Source organism: Caretta caretta, chromosome 7 (assembly GCF_965140235.1).
Source record: "Caretta caretta isolate rCarCar2 chromosome 7, rCarCar1.hap1, whole genome shotgun sequence".
Classification (NCBI taxonomy): domain Eukaryota; kingdom Metazoa; phylum Chordata; order Testudines; family Cheloniidae; genus Caretta; species Caretta caretta.
In genome coordinates this window covers 112,253,487-112,271,953 of record NC_134212.1, presented here as the reverse complement: position 1 = coordinate 112,271,953, position 18,467 = coordinate 112,253,487, and the positions used below count along the sequence as shown (strand labels likewise).

The 18,467-nt window shown below is 40.2% G+C and overlaps 1 protein-coding gene across 3 annotated transcripts in view; it reads right to left on the bottom strand.

Annotated features, from left to right (window-relative positions):
- Nucleotides 1–18,467, bottom strand: part of GFRA1 (GDNF family receptor alpha 1) — a 206,339-nt gene that overhangs the window by 57,170 nt on the left and 130,702 nt on the right. For all 3 annotated transcript variants that reach the window (XM_048857960.2, XM_048857961.2, XM_048857962.2), the window contains one exon: nucleotides 518–627. In XM_048857960.2, coding sequence (XP_048713917.2) covers nucleotides 518–627 — 110 coding nt within the window. The remainder of the gene's footprint in view (nucleotides 1–517; nucleotides 628–18,467) is intronic.

Below are 18,467 nucleotides of genomic sequence, written 5' to 3'. Positions count from 1 at the left end.
GAAGGGCCATAGGAAGATCGTGAAAACTACAGCTGATGGAAGTGAAATGAGACTGATCTGGTCTATTGCTGCCTCATTTTTCAATTCATGGTAAGCGTTCCCTAAATATGTCAATACCACCTGATTTTCTAAGAACAGCAAACACTGGCAAGTTTTAGTGTCACCTACTCTTTTTACTCTATTCACTTTTTTACTCAATGGGCCTGTCCAATATTGACCACTTTGTTTTCGAGCTTTACTTCCACTTGCTTCCATACCAATTTTCTTCACAGTCAAGCACATTTCTTTCCCTCATCCTCTGCCCTTCTTTTGCTTGCTACTATACAGCTTAATTTACTCCAGAAGAATCTTAGAGTCAAAACAAAGGGCTGCTGATTTAATTGGGGGATTCTGCCTACAATCTCATGGTGTAATGTTTAACTTTATTTTTTGTTTTCAGCAGGCCTTCAAGGTGTCATTCTTTTGTTCCATTTGCAAGCAACACTCAGAGAGCACCCACTCCGCGCAAAGCTCTTACCAATAAGCCCCGAGTAAGCGAGGAGGCAGTCAGCATAGTTTTCCTTCAGACAGCTACTAATAGACCGTGACTCAGGCTGGCAGTTTGTGAAAAAATCTGCAAGGCGAGATCTGCAACATGGTAAGAAAAAAAATGCATATCTTTAAAAATCAAGCCTCCAGGCAGCCTTACCTTTTGCACTTTTCTTTTTTTGTCAATATTTCATCTTCTTAAATACATACATAGAACACATTTAAACTGGTAAGATTCCCTTTTTAAATATGTCCCTGTCTGCTTTTGGAGTGTAGATCTGAGAAGGGTTAAGGTATGCAGTCAGCGAAGGACACTGCATGCAGAAATATACACTTTATACCAAAATGAGTGCTCTGCATTTCCCACCAAACACAAGCAAACAAGAGAATCCATCATGAAAGGGTTCATGTTTTGTGATTCCGAACTCTGATTAGAGAGCAGGAGTATGACATCTGGAAGAAAATCTTGTATTAAGAGAACACAGTATCTGCTAGAACAAGTGGTTCATTGATTATGTATGGAGTAACAGTACTGGAGAAAACATTTTGCCCTTGTAAAATGTGCACTTAGCAGAAGTCTACTGGATTGAGCTGAGGGCTTAGAGTAAGGAAACCTGAGTTCTGTTCATAGACCTGCTACTGAACTACCATGAGACCCTCACTTTGCCACTCTGGGAGGGAAGGATAGTCCACTGGGAGTTTCTTAGGTTATTACATATAAGGATATTTTTATAAATTATGTTTCAGGATATAGACTAAACTCTTGTGGGTAAGGAAAGCATACTGAGTCCGTGTGGCACAAAATCTTCACAATGTGGGCAGGGAACAAAGATTGTTCCACGAGTAGTATCTGGGTGTTAAAATACCTCCACAGATTTAAATGTCATTATTTATGTAAGTAGGCAAAACCCGCAAACAAAGGCGTTTTTTGAGCTGCAGGAGCACAGATTAGAGTCTTGAAAAACATTGGCAGGTGCCACAATGTTTAGAATAGTCCAGTTTTCCCTTGGACTACAAGGTGCATGGCTCCACAACTCACTTAACATGCTCTGTCATTGCCAAATGTTTTTAAGCTCCCATAACTAACCCCCTGGATGTAGCGACACTGGTCATTTACTGTACAGCCTGTTTAAAGAATTTATTTATTGTAGTAAACCGTTGAGGAGGCTCAGAAGTGCTCAACTGATCCCTAGTGCATACAGCTTGAATTCATGTTAATTTCTGGAGAATATTTGTGGTCATGAAAGTTAACAATCTAGAAGCATCGCACGTCTAAGTTTTCAAAGGCCAATTATAGTTCAGACAGCTGTGGTTCGAGCACCACTGCACTAGATTGCCAATAAATGTTCTCCCTGACCTGCAGGATCTTTCTGTCTCTCTCTAGAGACAAAAGTAATTGAGTTTCCATGCTGCCTTAGTTCTTAAACGCTCTTGAACAGACAACTAATTGTACCAAATACTGATGTGGATTACTTTCCAATGGAAACTAAGCTTAAGCCACCAAACTCGTTTTACTTATGATCTTAGCTTTGACACATATTTAGTCTCTAAATTTACGGATTATTTAAACCTGAGTCTACGGAGGAAAGAAAAGTCCTGTGACGTGTGAAATTAAAACCGAAGCCCAGATCCTCAACTGGGGAAAATTATTGTAACTCCATTCATTTCAGTTGATCAATGCTGATTTACACTAATTGAGGATCTGGCCCAAAATGTTCTCATCACTGTAAGACAGCTGACAGCATGGTCACCAGCTAGCCCAAACCAGTGATACAGCTCTTTAAATAAACTGAGATACAAAAATAACCTAGTCAATGACAACCAAAGCCCTGCCTAAAGCATAGTACATCATATTAAAACTCCTTTAGCAGAGATAACAACCCTTTTGGAAATGTTAATAATAAGCAATGGGTTAATACAAAAGATGTTTGATAACAGGTACTCTGAATATTATGTTAATTTCATATTCCTTCAGTATGGCAGTTCTAACCAGTTTTTGAGTAGGGACACTATTTGGTTAAGTGTCTTGCTAATTCTCTAGTATCTAGCTGAGAATTTTGATAATTTGGATAGAGAGTGACATTTGTAATATGAGTGTTTGTGTTTTAGTGTACATGACTATATTCATGCAGGATGTGTGTGTATATATGTATAGTGTATATAGGCAGTCACATGTATAATGTAAAATATATAACACAACTACATTCAAAACAATGAATTAATTTCCAGCGTCCAAATCACAAATCCTCCATGTGCATGCCTGTATTAATGATTTTTTCCTCTCCTTTGGCGTAAAAAAGGAATTGAGCATGCCACCAAAAAAATCACCTTCCAAGGAAGGAAAATAATCTCTCCTTTTTGTGGGGGAAAAAAATAAATTAAATGGTCCTATTGTAGCCATATGAAATCTCCTCAAAGTAAACTGCAGATCTTCAGAAAAGTGTACCTTAAATATTGTGCGTATTACTAACCAAATAAAATAAGAATGATCCTATTGATAAATCCTATACAAATCTGCTCAAAACAGTCTTTTGAAGGAAAAAATTCCCCCAAACGTGGTACTAGTAATAGCACTAGTAAAAATATTTGGAGCAGCCAAAAATATAGAAAGAACACAAGTTCAATTTTTCCTTTATGATCTTGATCTTTCAAATATTCTGAGGGATAAATGAATAAGCTTTGAAATATTGTTCAAAAAAAAGACCCCAAGGATTTTTTAAAATTAGTCTTGTACATAAAAACAAATTCTTCACATGGACTCACCTCATATTAGCATGCCCTGTTGCTTTAAGCAATATTAATTACACCTTTATACATTTCTTTTTGGAGTATTTTTAAAAAGCTCTTTGATGTTTTGAAATTATCTGAGGCAATTGCCACTTCATCCCTTTTTAAGGCTGGTTAATTGAACTATGGCATTGTTTGCACAGCTGTGGATATGTATGCCATTTATAAAATGAATACTGTACATTTAAAAGCAGTAAGGTTTTCGCTGTATTCAGTGAGTTATGTAAAACTTCTCTGCGTATTTCATTTTTTGGAGGCAAACCTCGGCCTACACGTGAATAGAGCACTGATGAAAAAAGGTCCAAGGCACTTGAAATTTGTGGGTTAGAAATACACTTATGGAAATGAACCATTTGAAAAGTTCTTAAAACTGTTGATGTGACTACTTAAAATATTCAAAAGCTGTCACAGTTGATCATCTGAAGCAATACTCTCTGTAATAAAGCAGGGACAGTCATGAGTGGCAGTAAGAAAAAGTATGGCAATGCATACTGGTGATCAAAGGGACAGCTATTGTCTAGCAGTTTTTAAACTCAGGGAAAAACTCCCAGTGACTTCACTGAGCCCAGGATGTCACCCAAAGGGTTTGGAGGAATGATATAGGAAAAAAATAACAGAAGGAATAAACCTGAGGTGAAATTGTGCCCCAGTGAAGTTAATGAGAGCTTTTCCATTGACTTAAATGGGACCAGAGTTTCATCCCCAAAAGGAGAGAGATTTGGAGAAGGGACCATGAAGTCTCATGGAAGTAGGAACTAAAGAAACGCAAGGCACTAGCTGTTGCTCAAAGAGATGCATGGAGAGGTTGTGAAGAAAAAGGGAGGGTCTTCATGACCAAAATGGACTGTTGAAGGCTCTAACCTTGAGTGTATATTATATATGTTTAGATATGTTTCACACACCCACTTAGAAGATAGTAATGTTTTCTCAGTTTTCCCCTTTAATGTATTATATGGATGAGGAATAAACTTTTTCAATTATCCATTAACTAACATGGTTTTCTATACTTTTTTGTGGGGGAGGGACATCCTAAAGGAGACCTTTATCCGATTATTTGTGCTTTGACGAAATCAAACATCTGAATAGGAGGAACTGACCAGAACAGGATACTATTAAGTCTCCAAAGGACTTAATTATTAATTATTATTCAGCATTTAGTAAATGTCCATCATGGTGCTTGGTGCTGCATAGTAAAAGAGAGTGAGGAACACTTCCTGGCACTGGAAATTTATCACTTTAGTTTTAATTCTAGTGAATTATTTTCACCCAGCATAGGAAAATTCTTTATTGCAGCTGATGTATTTCTACTACAGTAGCTCCTAGAGATCCTAACCCAGACTATAGTCTAATTATGCTAGGCACCGTACATACACAAAGCAAGAGACTGCCCTTCCTCCACAAAGAATTTACTTTTGAAGTAAACAAAACTGGGGAAAGGAAGTACTATCTCATTGTACAGATGCGGAACTGAGAAATTCACTGCCTTGCCTAAAGCCATACACAGTGTCTGTTGCAGAGCAGAGAATTAAACACAGAGCTCCTGAGTCCTAGTCCAGCTTCCAAACTACAAAACCTTCCTCTCTCATGCTTTAACATTTACATCTTTAAATGACAACATGAGGCTGTCATAAATATAAAGGGAAGGGTAAACCCCTTTGAAATCCCTCCTGGCCAGGGGAAAGCTACTCTCACCTGTAAAGGGTTAAGAAGCTAAAGGTAACCTCGCTGGCACCTGACCAAAATGACCAATGAGGAGACAAGATACTTTCAAAAGCTGGGAGGAGGGAGAAAAACAAAGGGTCTGTGTGTCTGTCTATATTCTGTCTTTGCCAGGGATAGACCAGGAATGGAGTCTTAGAACTTTTAGTAAGTAATCTAGCTAGGTACGTGTTAGACTATGATTTCTTTAAATGGCTGAGAAAAGAACTGTGCTGAATAGAATAACTATTTCTGTCTGTGTATCTTTTTTGTAACTTGAGGTTTTGCCTAGAGGGGTTCTCTATGTTTTGAATCTAATTACCCTGTAAGGTATCTACCATCCTGATTTTACAGGGGGGATTTCTTTATTTCTATTTACTTCTATTTTTATTAAAAGTCTTCTTGTAAGAAAACTGAATGCTTTTTCATTGTTCTCAGATCCAAGGGTTTGGGTCTGTGGTCACCTATGCAAATTGGTGAGGCTTTTTATCCAACATTTCCCAGGAAAGGGGGGGTGCAAGTGTTGGGAGGATTGTTCATTGTTCTTAAGATCCAAGGGTCTGGGTCTGTAGTCACCTAGGCAAATTGGTGAGGCTTTTTACCAAACCTTGTCCAGGAAGTGGGGTGCAAGGTTTTGGGAAGTATTTTGGGGGGAAAGACGTGTCCAAACAGCTCTTCCCCAGTAACCAGTATTAGTTTGGTGATGGTAGCGGCCAGTCCAAGGACAAAGGGTGGAATATTTTGTACCTTGGGGAAGTTTTGACCTAAGCTGGTAAAGATAAGCTTAGGAGGTTTTTCATGCAGGTCCCCACATCTGTACCCTAGAGTTCAGAGTGGGGGAGGAACCTTGACAAAGGCATTATCAGGAGTATGTTCACACATGAAGAAAGCGCATAAATTGTACCAACTGTGATGCTGTTTTAAAGGAAATACTGAGACTTTAAAAATTATATGGGATTAAACACGCTACAACCCAGACTCTGGTGGAGAATTAGCAGGTCATATCTCCACGAAGAGAGTAATTTTTTTGGTACCTGCGAGTACAAATGATTAGTGTGTACTTTACTAAACACACATATTCAGTTGCCATTGTCTATTTTCAGTTTCTTCTCTAACTCACTGTATTAAGAAGCTATAGGATATAGGCCCTGTGACAAAGTTCCTCCTCTACCTTGGTGGGTCCTGTGCTTATTGGTGGATTTTGCTCGCCTCAGAGATTCACAGTAGCCCTCAGTTTGGCCACTTTTATGGCTTAAATCTGCCTTTCACTCAGATAACCTTATCACTGGCCAGCATGGGGAAAAGGAAGGAGAACAATCCCCACAGTCTCTGCTGGTCCACCTACTGGGTCAGGGGACAGGCCAGGGACCTTCCCCTCTGGTGGGACGCACAGTCCAAGTCAACTCCTCCTGTATCCAATAGGGAGTTGGGGGGATGGGGAACCCGGGCCCACCCTCTACTCCGGGTTCCAGCCCAGGGCCCTGTGGATCACAGCTGTCTATAGTGTTTTGTGTAACACCTGTGTGACAGATACAACTGCCTGGGCTACTTCCCCATGGCCTCCTCCCAACACCTTCTGTATCCTCACCACAGGACCCTTCCTCCTGATGCCTGATAGCGTTTGTACTCCTCGGTCCTCCTGCAGCACACGCACGCCCTCTCCCTCTCAACTCCTTGCACGCACCTCACTAACTGGAGTGAGAGCCTTTTTAAACCACGTGTCCTGATTAGCCTTAATTAATTCTAGCAGCTTCCCAATTGGCTACAGGTGTCCTAATTAGCCTGCCTGCCTTAGTTCTAGAAAGTTCCTGAGTGTTCTGGAATAGTCCCTGTTATTTTACCCAGGGAAAAGGGACCTGCTTAACCTGGAACTAATGTATCTACCTTCAACCACTCTTTTGTAGCCATCTGGCCTGACCCTGTCACAGCCCTGATTCAGGAAAGCATCCCTAATTCAGAAGAACAGTTGAGAACAGACTTAAAATTAAGTTTAAAGCAAAATAAGTCTTAAATGCTTTCCTGAATAAGAACCATAGATACCTTTCATCTGGTCCTTTAAAAATCTGGTCCTAGATGCCTAAAGATGCAGATAGGCACCTAGTGGGATTTTCAAAAGTATGTGGGGTGGGATCCACAAATAGATTTAAACATTGCAAGGCTGAGTTCCCTACTTTGAGGTGCTTTGGAAAAATCACAGGAACAATTGTCTGTGCTAGCCAATGGAAGATACCGACCAGAGGGTAGGTCTCAGAGTTCAGCACCTAAGTCTGGGCTGCAGGGACATGTCTATCTCTTCTTCTGAACCATGAATTGGGGGAAGAGAGGTGTTCAGCTATCTAAATTGGGGGGGGGAAGGGCAAAACAAAATAGCGGAGGAGAAAGACCTCCCTTATAACCTTTAGCATAATAACTTATTGATAGGGTACTCATTCAGGATATGGGTGCCCCCTGGTATAAGTCCCCCTCCTCCTGAGGCAGAGAAGGGATTTGAAACCTCTTAGGTGAGTGCCCTAACCACTGGGCTATAGAGTCATTCTAGATCTTTCATAGGCCCAATTGATATTTAATTATTTAACTGAAGTGAAAGAACTTCAATAAGAGAGATTGTGGCAGACTTACATCAGACTATTCCATAGCCTAGTGGTTAGGGCACTCACCTAAGAGGTGGATGATCCCTGTTCAAATCCCTTCTCTCCCTCAGGAGGGGAACCTTGAACCACAGGTCTCCCACACCCTGGATGAACAATCTATCTACTAGGCTAAGGGATGCTGTCTTCCCTGCCCAGCTGTTGAGTATGAACTGGAGTGAGGGACCTGACCCAGTAGGCAGCCTCTGAGTATGGCTACCAAATCGAGCCCCCACATGAGACTTAAGTGGCTGAATACCTACCATCCCTGGTTTGTGAATTGCTCTAGGACTTAGGCAGGAGATAGGCACTGAGAGGGAGGCAGCAGTAGGCATGCAGAGAGGCAGAAATATAGACACCTAGAGAACTTTTATTGCAAAATACTTAGGCACCTGCACACCCAGGTGGCACCCAAGTGGGACTTTTATGGATTGCAGAGGTACCTAAAGATGGGTCTTTTGTGAACCACACCATAAGTGCCTAACTCCACTAGTGTCTTCCCTTTTGCAAACTGGGAGTGTACCACTGACCTCCTTTGGACAGAATTTCAAAACTGCGTAAGTGCATGAGACCATACAGGAGTCCGTGGTGGATTTGAGTGTACACTACTAAAAACATGATTTATTCACTTGTTATAGCAAGTAGATAATATTTCCCCAAAGTCCATAAGTTTGGTCAGTAAATGAGGTAAAGAGCAATTTCCAGATGTGACAAGCTTAGCAAGGATACTCGATAGATTCCCATTTGGATTTAGCAGAGATATTGCCTATGGATTACATTTCCATTTCTGTCTCAGCTGCAGAAATGTACAGAGTGCACAGACATCTGTCAAGCCATCCGGGTGACTACACTAATTAGCCAAACCTGCTCTAGTGTCTAGACACCATTTGGCAGACACAACACAGTCAATTTAAGGGATGTGCTGGATTAAAATTCAAACAGAAGAATAGCATACCTCTGATACTGGAAAATTTCAGGCTAAGTACATGAACATGTGTATACAGTGATTTCAGTTACATCAAACTAGAAAAGCCAAGCTGAAATATACCATTCCTCTCTTGTACGAAGCAAATCATAGAATATCAGGGTTGGAAGGGACCTCAGGAGGTCATCTAGTCCAACCCCCTGCTCAAAGCAGGACCAATCCCCAATTTTTGCCCTGGATCCCTAAATGGCCCCCTCAAGGATTGAACTCACAACTGTGGGTTTAGCAGGCCAATGCTCAAACCACTGAGCTATCCCTCATCAAGTGGCCTCTTCTGTGGCACTGTGCAACATCTAGCCACTTAGTTCATTTGATCATTGAGGTGTTTTATTGTCATGGTGAACTCATATGTTACGTTGTATATAATGAATGTGTGAGGAACAGATAAATAGGATAGGACTATGTGAGTATAAGATTAACAAGTATTTAGGAGTGATGAGTGTGAATTAGGTACATAAGTAAAGAATGGGCCGATAGGTGATGTTTCAATATATATGTTGTAATGTATCCATCCAGAAAGTCAAGACCTCAAGACACCTGATTTAACATCACAGAAAGTTCTGTTCTGAACACAGGTTACCCTGGAAACAGGTTGACATAAATGTTAATAAGATGCTAATAAGGAAAAAGGGAACTAAGAGAACAACCTATGAAAATCAGAGCACCCCAAAACTTATGGGGTGTGGAAGTACAGATAAGAAAAAGGAGGGTTGGAATCCTCATGCATATGCATAAGGTGTTAGATGTGGTCAGAACAATGCGATAAATGAGGTCCCCTGATTGGGAAGGTCCCATCAGGAACCCTCTATTGATGACCACTTGTTGAGAGATCCACCCAACGATGAAATCTTTGGGTATGTGAGTATGGATATGGCATTGGCCAGTGCACAGACTCTCTCTTTGTATGTCTGTAACTTATAACTAAGGATATGATTTTACCACAGGGTCACAGATTCTGTGACTTTAAGAGACCTCTGTGACTCCTTCAGCTTCAGCCGCATGCCCCAGAGTGGCGGGGCCTCACAGCAGTCAGACCTCTGGGGCTTCAGTGCCCCCCACTCCAGTCAGCTAGGTGTACCACATAACCAATTGTTTCAGCATCAACAATATTGAGCACATACACAATTTCAAATGAGAAAAACTGACAATTACTGTTGCAGTTAGGCTCACACAGTGTCTTTGGTTCAATGATGTAATACAATTAATGAAGACATTTGGCCCTTAGTCTACAATTCCTCCTTTATGGTATTTTCCCAGTCTCAGTCCCACTGACTATAAAATTACAGTCTGAATTACATATTGAGAGCCAACCCACCAATTCAGTCTGGGTTAACCGGGTAGCTCTAGCTTCTCTCTGCAGGGCTCGGTTGGTTCTGACTGGTGCTTTACTTGTCAGGGCACAAGGTCATTCTTTGTGTCTCAACAATATAGATATTCACACAAATATCTTACTTAATTCTAAGTAATTCTAATTCTTGTTAGAATAACAAGAGTAAGGCAGCAGCCTTTTAGGCAAGTAGCAAACTTCCCTATCCCCTTAACTATAAGCCTATGCTATATAAAAAAAAAATTACTTATTTTCCTTCTTGGAACTAAGGAGTTTACAGATACCTTAACATGTAACTGCTTCACACCAGTAAGGTCCAATTAACCTGTAAAATTACAGGAAAGTGTATTGAGATCCAACCCACAGATTCATTCTGGGTTACTGCTGGCAGCCTTATCCTCTCCCTACAGGGCTGAGTTGGAGCATCTGATTGGTGCTCAAAATGCCTGCCAGTTTTGCACCCCTAATAGACCTCACTATTGATTGGTCAGGGCTTTCAGCTTCGAATTAAGGCTGTGTGCGCCCGTGCATGAGTTTACAGGAATGATTGCCCTTAAAGATTTCCCAACTAGCTTCAAAACAGCTACTGAACATGGTTACTATCTTCCTGCACTCCCTCTATTCTGCTGAAATAGCAACTACTTACTTACAGTGACTAAAGCCTCTACTGCCACCTTATCAGGGAATGTTTGGTCAACTCAGAGCAAGTAGAAACAGCAGCTGTAATTACAGCAATTAAGTTTTTGACTGAACACCAGAAAAAAGTGGGGGAGGGAGAAAGAAGGAAAGACAGAAAAGGGGGGTTACAGTAGCACCTGTGGTTTCTATTTTGACCCATCTGTGCTGACTTTTTTCCTTCAGTACTTCTAAACTTCCATGCTTTTAACTGGTCTTACATTTACTTATTTAAATACACATACTACTGGGTAGTTGGGCACAACTATGAATTTTAACAGGTCTTAAGTAGTTTTTAAAAACTTATGAAATATCTTTATATACATTAATTAACCAGCAGCTCTATTAACTTTACAGAAGAAATTAGTGTTTGTTTTTCTGGGGGGACTTGGGGGAGGGGGGGAAGGGAGTCCCCTTCAAATATTTACTTGTGTTTTTCTTTTTTGGGGAGGGGAGAAAAGCCAAACAGTGAAGATTAAATGAATTTACATTTTCCCTCCCTGAGCTGAGTACAGAATGCTGTTTCTCCACATTAGCTGATGACAGGCAGTCGCCTACTCTTGCAAGTAACATACAGAACCTTGGACTTCAGGAGCTGATTTTCAACTATTTTCTTATTATTTATTTAATGTATTAAGTCACACACAGATATCCCATTCCTGATTTAATTTATCTTAAAAAAAAAGTTACTTCATCTTATGTAAAATAAATATCAGTGAAAAAGTCAATTAGAACACAAATATTTCCATAAACACACATATATACAAAATACACTTTTAAAATTGACAATATCTACATTCATTTAAATGTGTTTTTCTGTTTTTGCATTAGCTATACTTCTTTTCCTAAGTAACAATTAGTCTAAAACAGGGGTTCTCAAACTGTGGGTTGGGACCGCGAAGTGGGTCAGGACTCCCTTTGAATGGGGTCACCAGGGCTGACTTAGATTTGCTGGGGCCCGAGGCTGAAGCCTGAGCCCCACTACCCAGGGCCGAAACCAAAGCCCGAGCCCCACTACCCGGGGCCGAAGCCAAAGCCCGAGGGCATCAGCCCTGGGTAGCAGGACTCAGGTTGCAGGCCCCCTGCCTGGGGCTGAAGCCTTTGACCTTCAGCTTTGGCTCCCCTGCCCAGAGTGGTGGGGCTCAGGCTTTGGTGCCCCCCCAACCCCACTCAGGACAGTGGGGCTTGGGCGGGCTCAGGCTTCGGTCCCCCCTCCTAGGGTCGTGAAGTAATTTTTGTTGTCAGAAGGGGGTTGCAGTGCAATGAAGTTTGAGAACCCCTGGTCTAAAACAACAAACATACTCCCTGTCTCCTGGTATGTTTTGCTATTGCATTTTAAGCAAAGCAAGATAAGCCAAGTCAGCAGTGTAGGAATTTTTCTTTATTTCCTCTTCTCTTGCATGGGTTAATCACTTGGGACACAACATATCCTTATACTCAATGTCTGGTACAACGAGACAAAAGAACTCACCAGAACTGTAATCCAATGATTGTCAGTGTTAGTTTAAACCTCTAAGTACCATAAGATCATGTATTAGTGAAATTTTAATTTAAGGTAACTATGTCTCCACTGGGTCTTAAGAGAAACTACCACTCTCAGATGCGAGTCTAAATTAATATGATTTATTTGCAATAGGTTAATACATATATTTTATACTACTGACCTTTCTGTGTAATAAAACAATTTTCAAAAATATGGTGCAAATTATGGACACAGGATAAAGTAATAAAGCATTAGAACAGTAATTTTCTGGTACAGTGACACAAAACAGAATTTTCTTTCTGTTTTCAAAAAATTACCCCAGACCATACTTTCTAGAGGCCTGTTTGAGAGAACATCTGGAAAGCATTCCACAGGAAATCAAACCTATATTAAATATGTGTTGTGGAGTTCTGTTTCCTTGCATTGCCTTTAAACATATATAATGTGTTTCTATTTCCCCAACTGCAAACAAAACACTTGCTTGAGAATCTTCTACAAAATTATGAGTTAAACTTTAACTGTAGGTTAGAAAGATTTTTTTTCAACTTTATAGTTAAGGAAACAATATGTTCATTTCAAAATTGACTGAAGCAAAAGGGTACAACATCTGAAATGAAAGCACTGAAAATAAGCAGCATTCTCAAGTCTCCCAATACATCTGGCACTGCATTCAGACTATGTTTACCTGACAAAGGGTGCTTGTAAGTTTTATAGCCTGTCTCTGCAACAAAGCTTTCCAATAACATGAACAAATCCACTAGATAAAACTTTTAATAAAGCAGCTTTTGTATATTTTCATTTCATTTCTTTATGCTATTTAATCTGTGGCTTGTAATATAAATGACTACATCATGTTTACGGGTGTCCACTTTTCAGAGTGTCTCTTGAAATAATTTTACTTAAGAAAGAACTAGTCCTTTATGGATGCAGCTGTTCTTACTTCATTAGATGGGCAACCAGGAGTGTCTATGAATTACAGGCTGGGAACCTAGGGAATCCATTGTCTCTTTCAAAAAGTAGCCAGGGATATTGATGCAACTGCAGTACTTTGGGTGTACCACTGGACCTTACATATTTATCTAAGGCTGGATCACAAGTGAGCACTGAATGGATGCAATATCAAAGCACCTGGGAGAGAAGACTGTGGCAATATCATCTGTAAACACTAGAGTAAATTATAATGCAATGCAGCTGACCCGCAGGAAACTATTATATGGTTTGGAGACTGTGCAAACCCTCTTAAAACCTATTTATGGTCTCTTCTGACTTGTACTTCTACCGAGAAATCTATTGACTGTCTACCGAGAAATCTATTGGTGAAAACATAGTGGGGTAGATCCTCAGCTCTGTTAAGGCTGTTTTATGTCACTCTGGTTGTGCACAGGCCTGAAAGCTGGCATAACTAGCCAATTAGGGATTCCCTTGCTATATGGAAATCCCTTGTGTCACTGGACTGCCATACATAGTTCTGTCATCCTCTTTTGGCAAAGCAGGTGTGACTGGGGAAAAGGGAGGGTGGCCAGAGTGCTTTTGCACTCTGGCTATCCCTGCGGGACTGTAGGAAACTAGTACACCTTGAACTAGTCCTGAAGCTGCTCTAGGATGTTCTTCAGGACTGATCCAGCAATTATCAGTCCAAGGATCACCGGGGCATAAAGGTTGCTTACTGTCACCTTTGTGGGTCCCACTTTCCCGGAAGCCAACGGGTGAGCCAAACAACCAGAACTAAACATCTGGAACTACTAAACTAGCTAACTCAGAACTGATCTCACTCAAAATGTTTTACTTACTTTTAACAGATTTCAGAGTAACAGCCGTGTTAGTCTGTATTCGCAAAAAGAAAAGGAGTACATGTGGCACCTTAGAGACTAACCAATTTATTTGAGCATGAGCTTTCGTGAGCTACAGCTCACTTCATCGGATGCATACCGTGGAAACTGCAGACAGCTTTCGAAAGCTCATGCTCAAATAAATTGGTTAGTCTCTAAGGTGCCACAAGTACTCCTTTTCTTTTTATGATTTCTATGTCGCAGTATGTAACGTTAAAAAGCAGCTTAATGTTCCTACTGTGATGAGGAAACAAAACAAAATGGGCCAAATTCAAACTGTTGCAACTCCACTTCCTTTAATTAAGATTCTAACCTACAGTCTACATCCCTATTTTACTCCATGTAGAAGTAATAAAAAGGCAGTATTCTTGCATCACCGATTTAAACAAAAAAGTGACCTTTTCAGACACAGTGATATACTAGGGATACTAAGTACAATCTTTTGTATCCCAAATCATTTGACGATCACTGTATGTTTGTCCACTCAGTTCAGTCCTTCTTTCCATTTTGTGGGGACACTGCAGACAGGTAACAATGAATACTGAATGCTACTGTTAGCTTTTATACTGAAAAATAATCTAAAAGTAATAGCAGGACTTGAGCAGTATCAGAGACATCACCAAAGCTACATCTTACAAAACAGAAGTTGGCAGAAATCGAATAGTTCTTTGACCATGTTAAGACATATAACTTTTATTTTTTATAGTACAGGGAGAGGAGAACTACACTCATTTCCCTTGGTTACTGAGGGTTTCAGGAATCCCTGAAAAGTTCTACTTGACTGAACAGTCTTTTTCTCCGAAATTTCAGAATTGTTTGACAAAAGACCTCAATTGGAAGATACTATCTAGTTGCTGCTTCTTAAAGCACGAAACGAATCTGAGAGAGGATCTCCTGGCTGTAAAGCAAGGAGTTGTATGAAAGTTTTGGCAGCAAGATAGATCTGAGCTATTTGTATAATTACTATATTCTTGTTTGCTGTTTAGAGGGGCTCCATCACTCCAGACTGTCAATCATCCAACAGGCTTCTAATCCTCAATACCCTCTTGAGCAGAACATAGAAAGTATAAATGAGGAATGGTTAGCCAGATTTTAGCACCTCAAAAACAGTTCTGTGCACTTAGGGAAGGAGGATGTTTTGTTTTCTTTTGTTTTGCTGGATGTTTTGTTGTTAAATTCCAAAGGGATTTCTGGCCACACTTTAGGAAAGGATTGTTCATGTCTATGTTGAATTATATACAAATGAGAGAACAACTGAAAATTGGTTGATTAGTTTTGAGGCTTGCAAAAATGACATTCAAAGGCAAGAAATGTAAAACACACTATGTTTACTAAAAACAAAGTAATCCTAAGCCTATTATAGGCTGCTCATTAAAGACGTTGCTGTAATGAATATGTGCAAGTGGGTAAAATTGACATTACAGTGGTGACCTTACCTCTCTGACTGTTTCCTGACTTTTGCACTATTAAATAGCTCAGTCTTAACTTCTCATTAATTTAGTGGGTTTTTGATTATTTTGCAGAACCTGCATTAGCACTTTTTGCCAGGCTAGCAAAAAAATTTTCTGGAAACCCACCCTATTTCCCCCACAAAACAAACTAGCTTCTGGTCCCCCTGAAAACAATCTTTTTTTTTTTTGTATTAAGTAGGGTAGGATAATCAGGAATTGATGTGTAGGATAATCAGGAATGTCCCTTTTTTCAGGTCTGGTCCCAGACAATTTTACATAAACTACTGTGGGGTCCCAGTTTGCAAAACCCAAAGCAGACTAACCACCTGAAACAGCTGCCAGCCAGCTGCGAGTGAAAAATGGACATATATATATATATATATGCATTGCAGAGACCACTCCGGGTCTATAATACAATCACCAGTAACTGAATGCCTCTGCTGTCACCTGGTTGTAATTTTTAAAGCAGTGTGTGTAAAAAAGCCAAAAATAGCTGAGAACTTAAAAACTGGATGGTAACAGACCACAAAATCCAGTGACGAGTCAACCTGGTGATATTCGAAACAAAGAGAGCTCTTAGCCATGTTAGTGAGGTTTTTCCATTGCTTCGTGCTGACTCTGACTTTCTAGACTTCACAGTGACAATCTGCTGTTACCTTGTCCTCCATGAAAACTCCCAATGAGCACCCTCGTAAGCGACCCCTCCCACACATAGTTAGATCCATATGGAGTCTGAGACAGTGGGCATTTGGTCAGCCTAGCAAACCAGCTGCACCCATACCAGCATGGGATACCAGCCCAGACGGGATGCTGACATCCATGCTTCTGCTCTCCTCCCTTCCACTATAAGTGAGGGATGGACTTGGCAGGATTCTGGGGGAGGGCGAAAAGAAAATACAGGAAATGGTGTACAGCTGGGGGAGGACTTGAGAGTATATACGAGAGAATGAATAACGTGGCAGATAGATAGCAATAGTGAGATATGAGGCGGCTTAATAGTTATGGGGAAATCTAGAAAGGGAAGAGGAAAGATAAAGGGTAGGAGAACTGAGAAAGAAACAGATTCTTTCATTTTCCCATTTTGCTTCTAAAACACAGAAAATATGAGGAAAGAATAAGCACCCCTTTTTCCCTCCCCTGAAGCTATCAAAATCCACCAGAGCGCACATCCCTGATTCTCATTAAAGCTGTACCCTAAGAACGCTCAAGCTGCTAGACTCCATTACCCTTGCACCAGGAGAATAAAGGGACAGGATGGAACTAAAGATTCCCTACCACCATAACGTCTACACACAAACATCTCCACAGTGCTTAAGAAGCCACTAGAAGACAATGCTGCCCAGGGCACCATATTCATGAGGGGACATGGTCTGCAGGAAATTTCCTAGTTTGCTAAATGTCTGATCCTTTCATACGCACTGAGATCGCTCAGATTACTGGAATAGGAGTTCTGAATGCCAAGTACTACAGAAACAAACCTTCAATGTCACTTTACATATTAAAGCCCACGTTTTCAAACAGTGCATGCAAAATGCACTTGCAGTTTTGCACATGTCTTGTAGAAGCTGGGTATAGATGTAGTAGCTCCTTTATTGGGTAAATAATACTTCTTAAGTCTGTAAAGGACTTAAAAATAATCATTACAGTCTGTGTTAACTTTTTCAGACTTCTAAGAAATATAACATCTGATTTTTAGTGATTCCAGACTCCATTTTGTGTGCACAGTTTTATGCATGCGAACACGCACACACAAACACACACTTGCACATCTGCAGTTAAAATTTGTATACTTGTGCGTACAGATCACAGAGCTGTCACATGCAAAATTTAATTTGCATGAATGGGTTGTTGAAACCAAAATTTTAAGACTTATGCTTCTACACCACAGAATCGTGACCTGCAACTGCAGACATTGGAACACCAAACAGTGCGTGCAGGTGTGTTCATCTACAACTGGGAGCAGATGTCTGAGCATCAAGCCCCATTAGTATATCTTGCACCAAATATATGAAAGCTGTAAAGTATTTATTGTGCATGGACATAGTGTAGATATACTATACATTTAGGAAATATTTCTCTTCTCTGATCCTCTCTGCATATTTTTTATTGCATATTCTGAAGCTGTTCCACACAGGCGAGTTCAGAGAGGAAAGTTTTTCCTATATGTGAAAGGACCAGTCCATAGATATGCAATGGGACATTTGTTTATAGTCACTAAAACGGTACCACAATATGCAATGCATATCAGGGAAAAATACTGTTTAAATTAGGTGCTGCATGGGCATATAAATTACTTGGCTATTTTATTTTTTATAACACCAAATAGTCCTAATCACCACTGAGGTGCTAATTACAATACTGCAAAACCTGATCTTTAAATATGATGTATAATTCATTTATTTTAAGGGGGGGAAAAAGCATCTAGTTTCTGAAACAAGTCAAGAATTATTTTTTGGCTGCTTCCAATTAAAAATCAGCCAAACTGCTTTCTTTGACCATTTTGAGTATGGTAGGTATAGAGGATAAGAAACTTACATTCTTTAATTTATTCTTATTTTAACAAGAGTTGACTTATTTTGTTCTACTATATTCCCAATTCTCTTCAGATCTTTATTGTACAGTATGAATGGATTAATATTGTGCGACTTTTCTGTTCTTTTAATAAATTATGTATCCAATTCACTTTTACTCTGCTTAGAACCTTATTAATGATTTGGAAGGTGCACCTAATCAAAACCTATATTATTCAAAAAGCCCAAGTAATAGAGACACTTTCATTATATAAGGAAAACAATGTCTTGAGATACTGTAGATTATAACTGCAGCAGAAATGTGGCATAGTGTCCTTCAGCTAGAACTAAATAAATTCATGGAGGACAGGTCCATCAATTAGAGTTCCCAACTTTCTAATCGCACAAAACCAAATACCCTAGCCCCGCCCCTTCCCCGCCCTCCATTCACTATATTTCCCCTCCCTTGGTGGTTCACTCTCCCACACCCTCACTCACTTTCACTGGCCTGGGGCAGGGGGTTGGGGTGTGGGAGTGGGTGAGGGCTCTTGGGTGGGGCTGGGGATG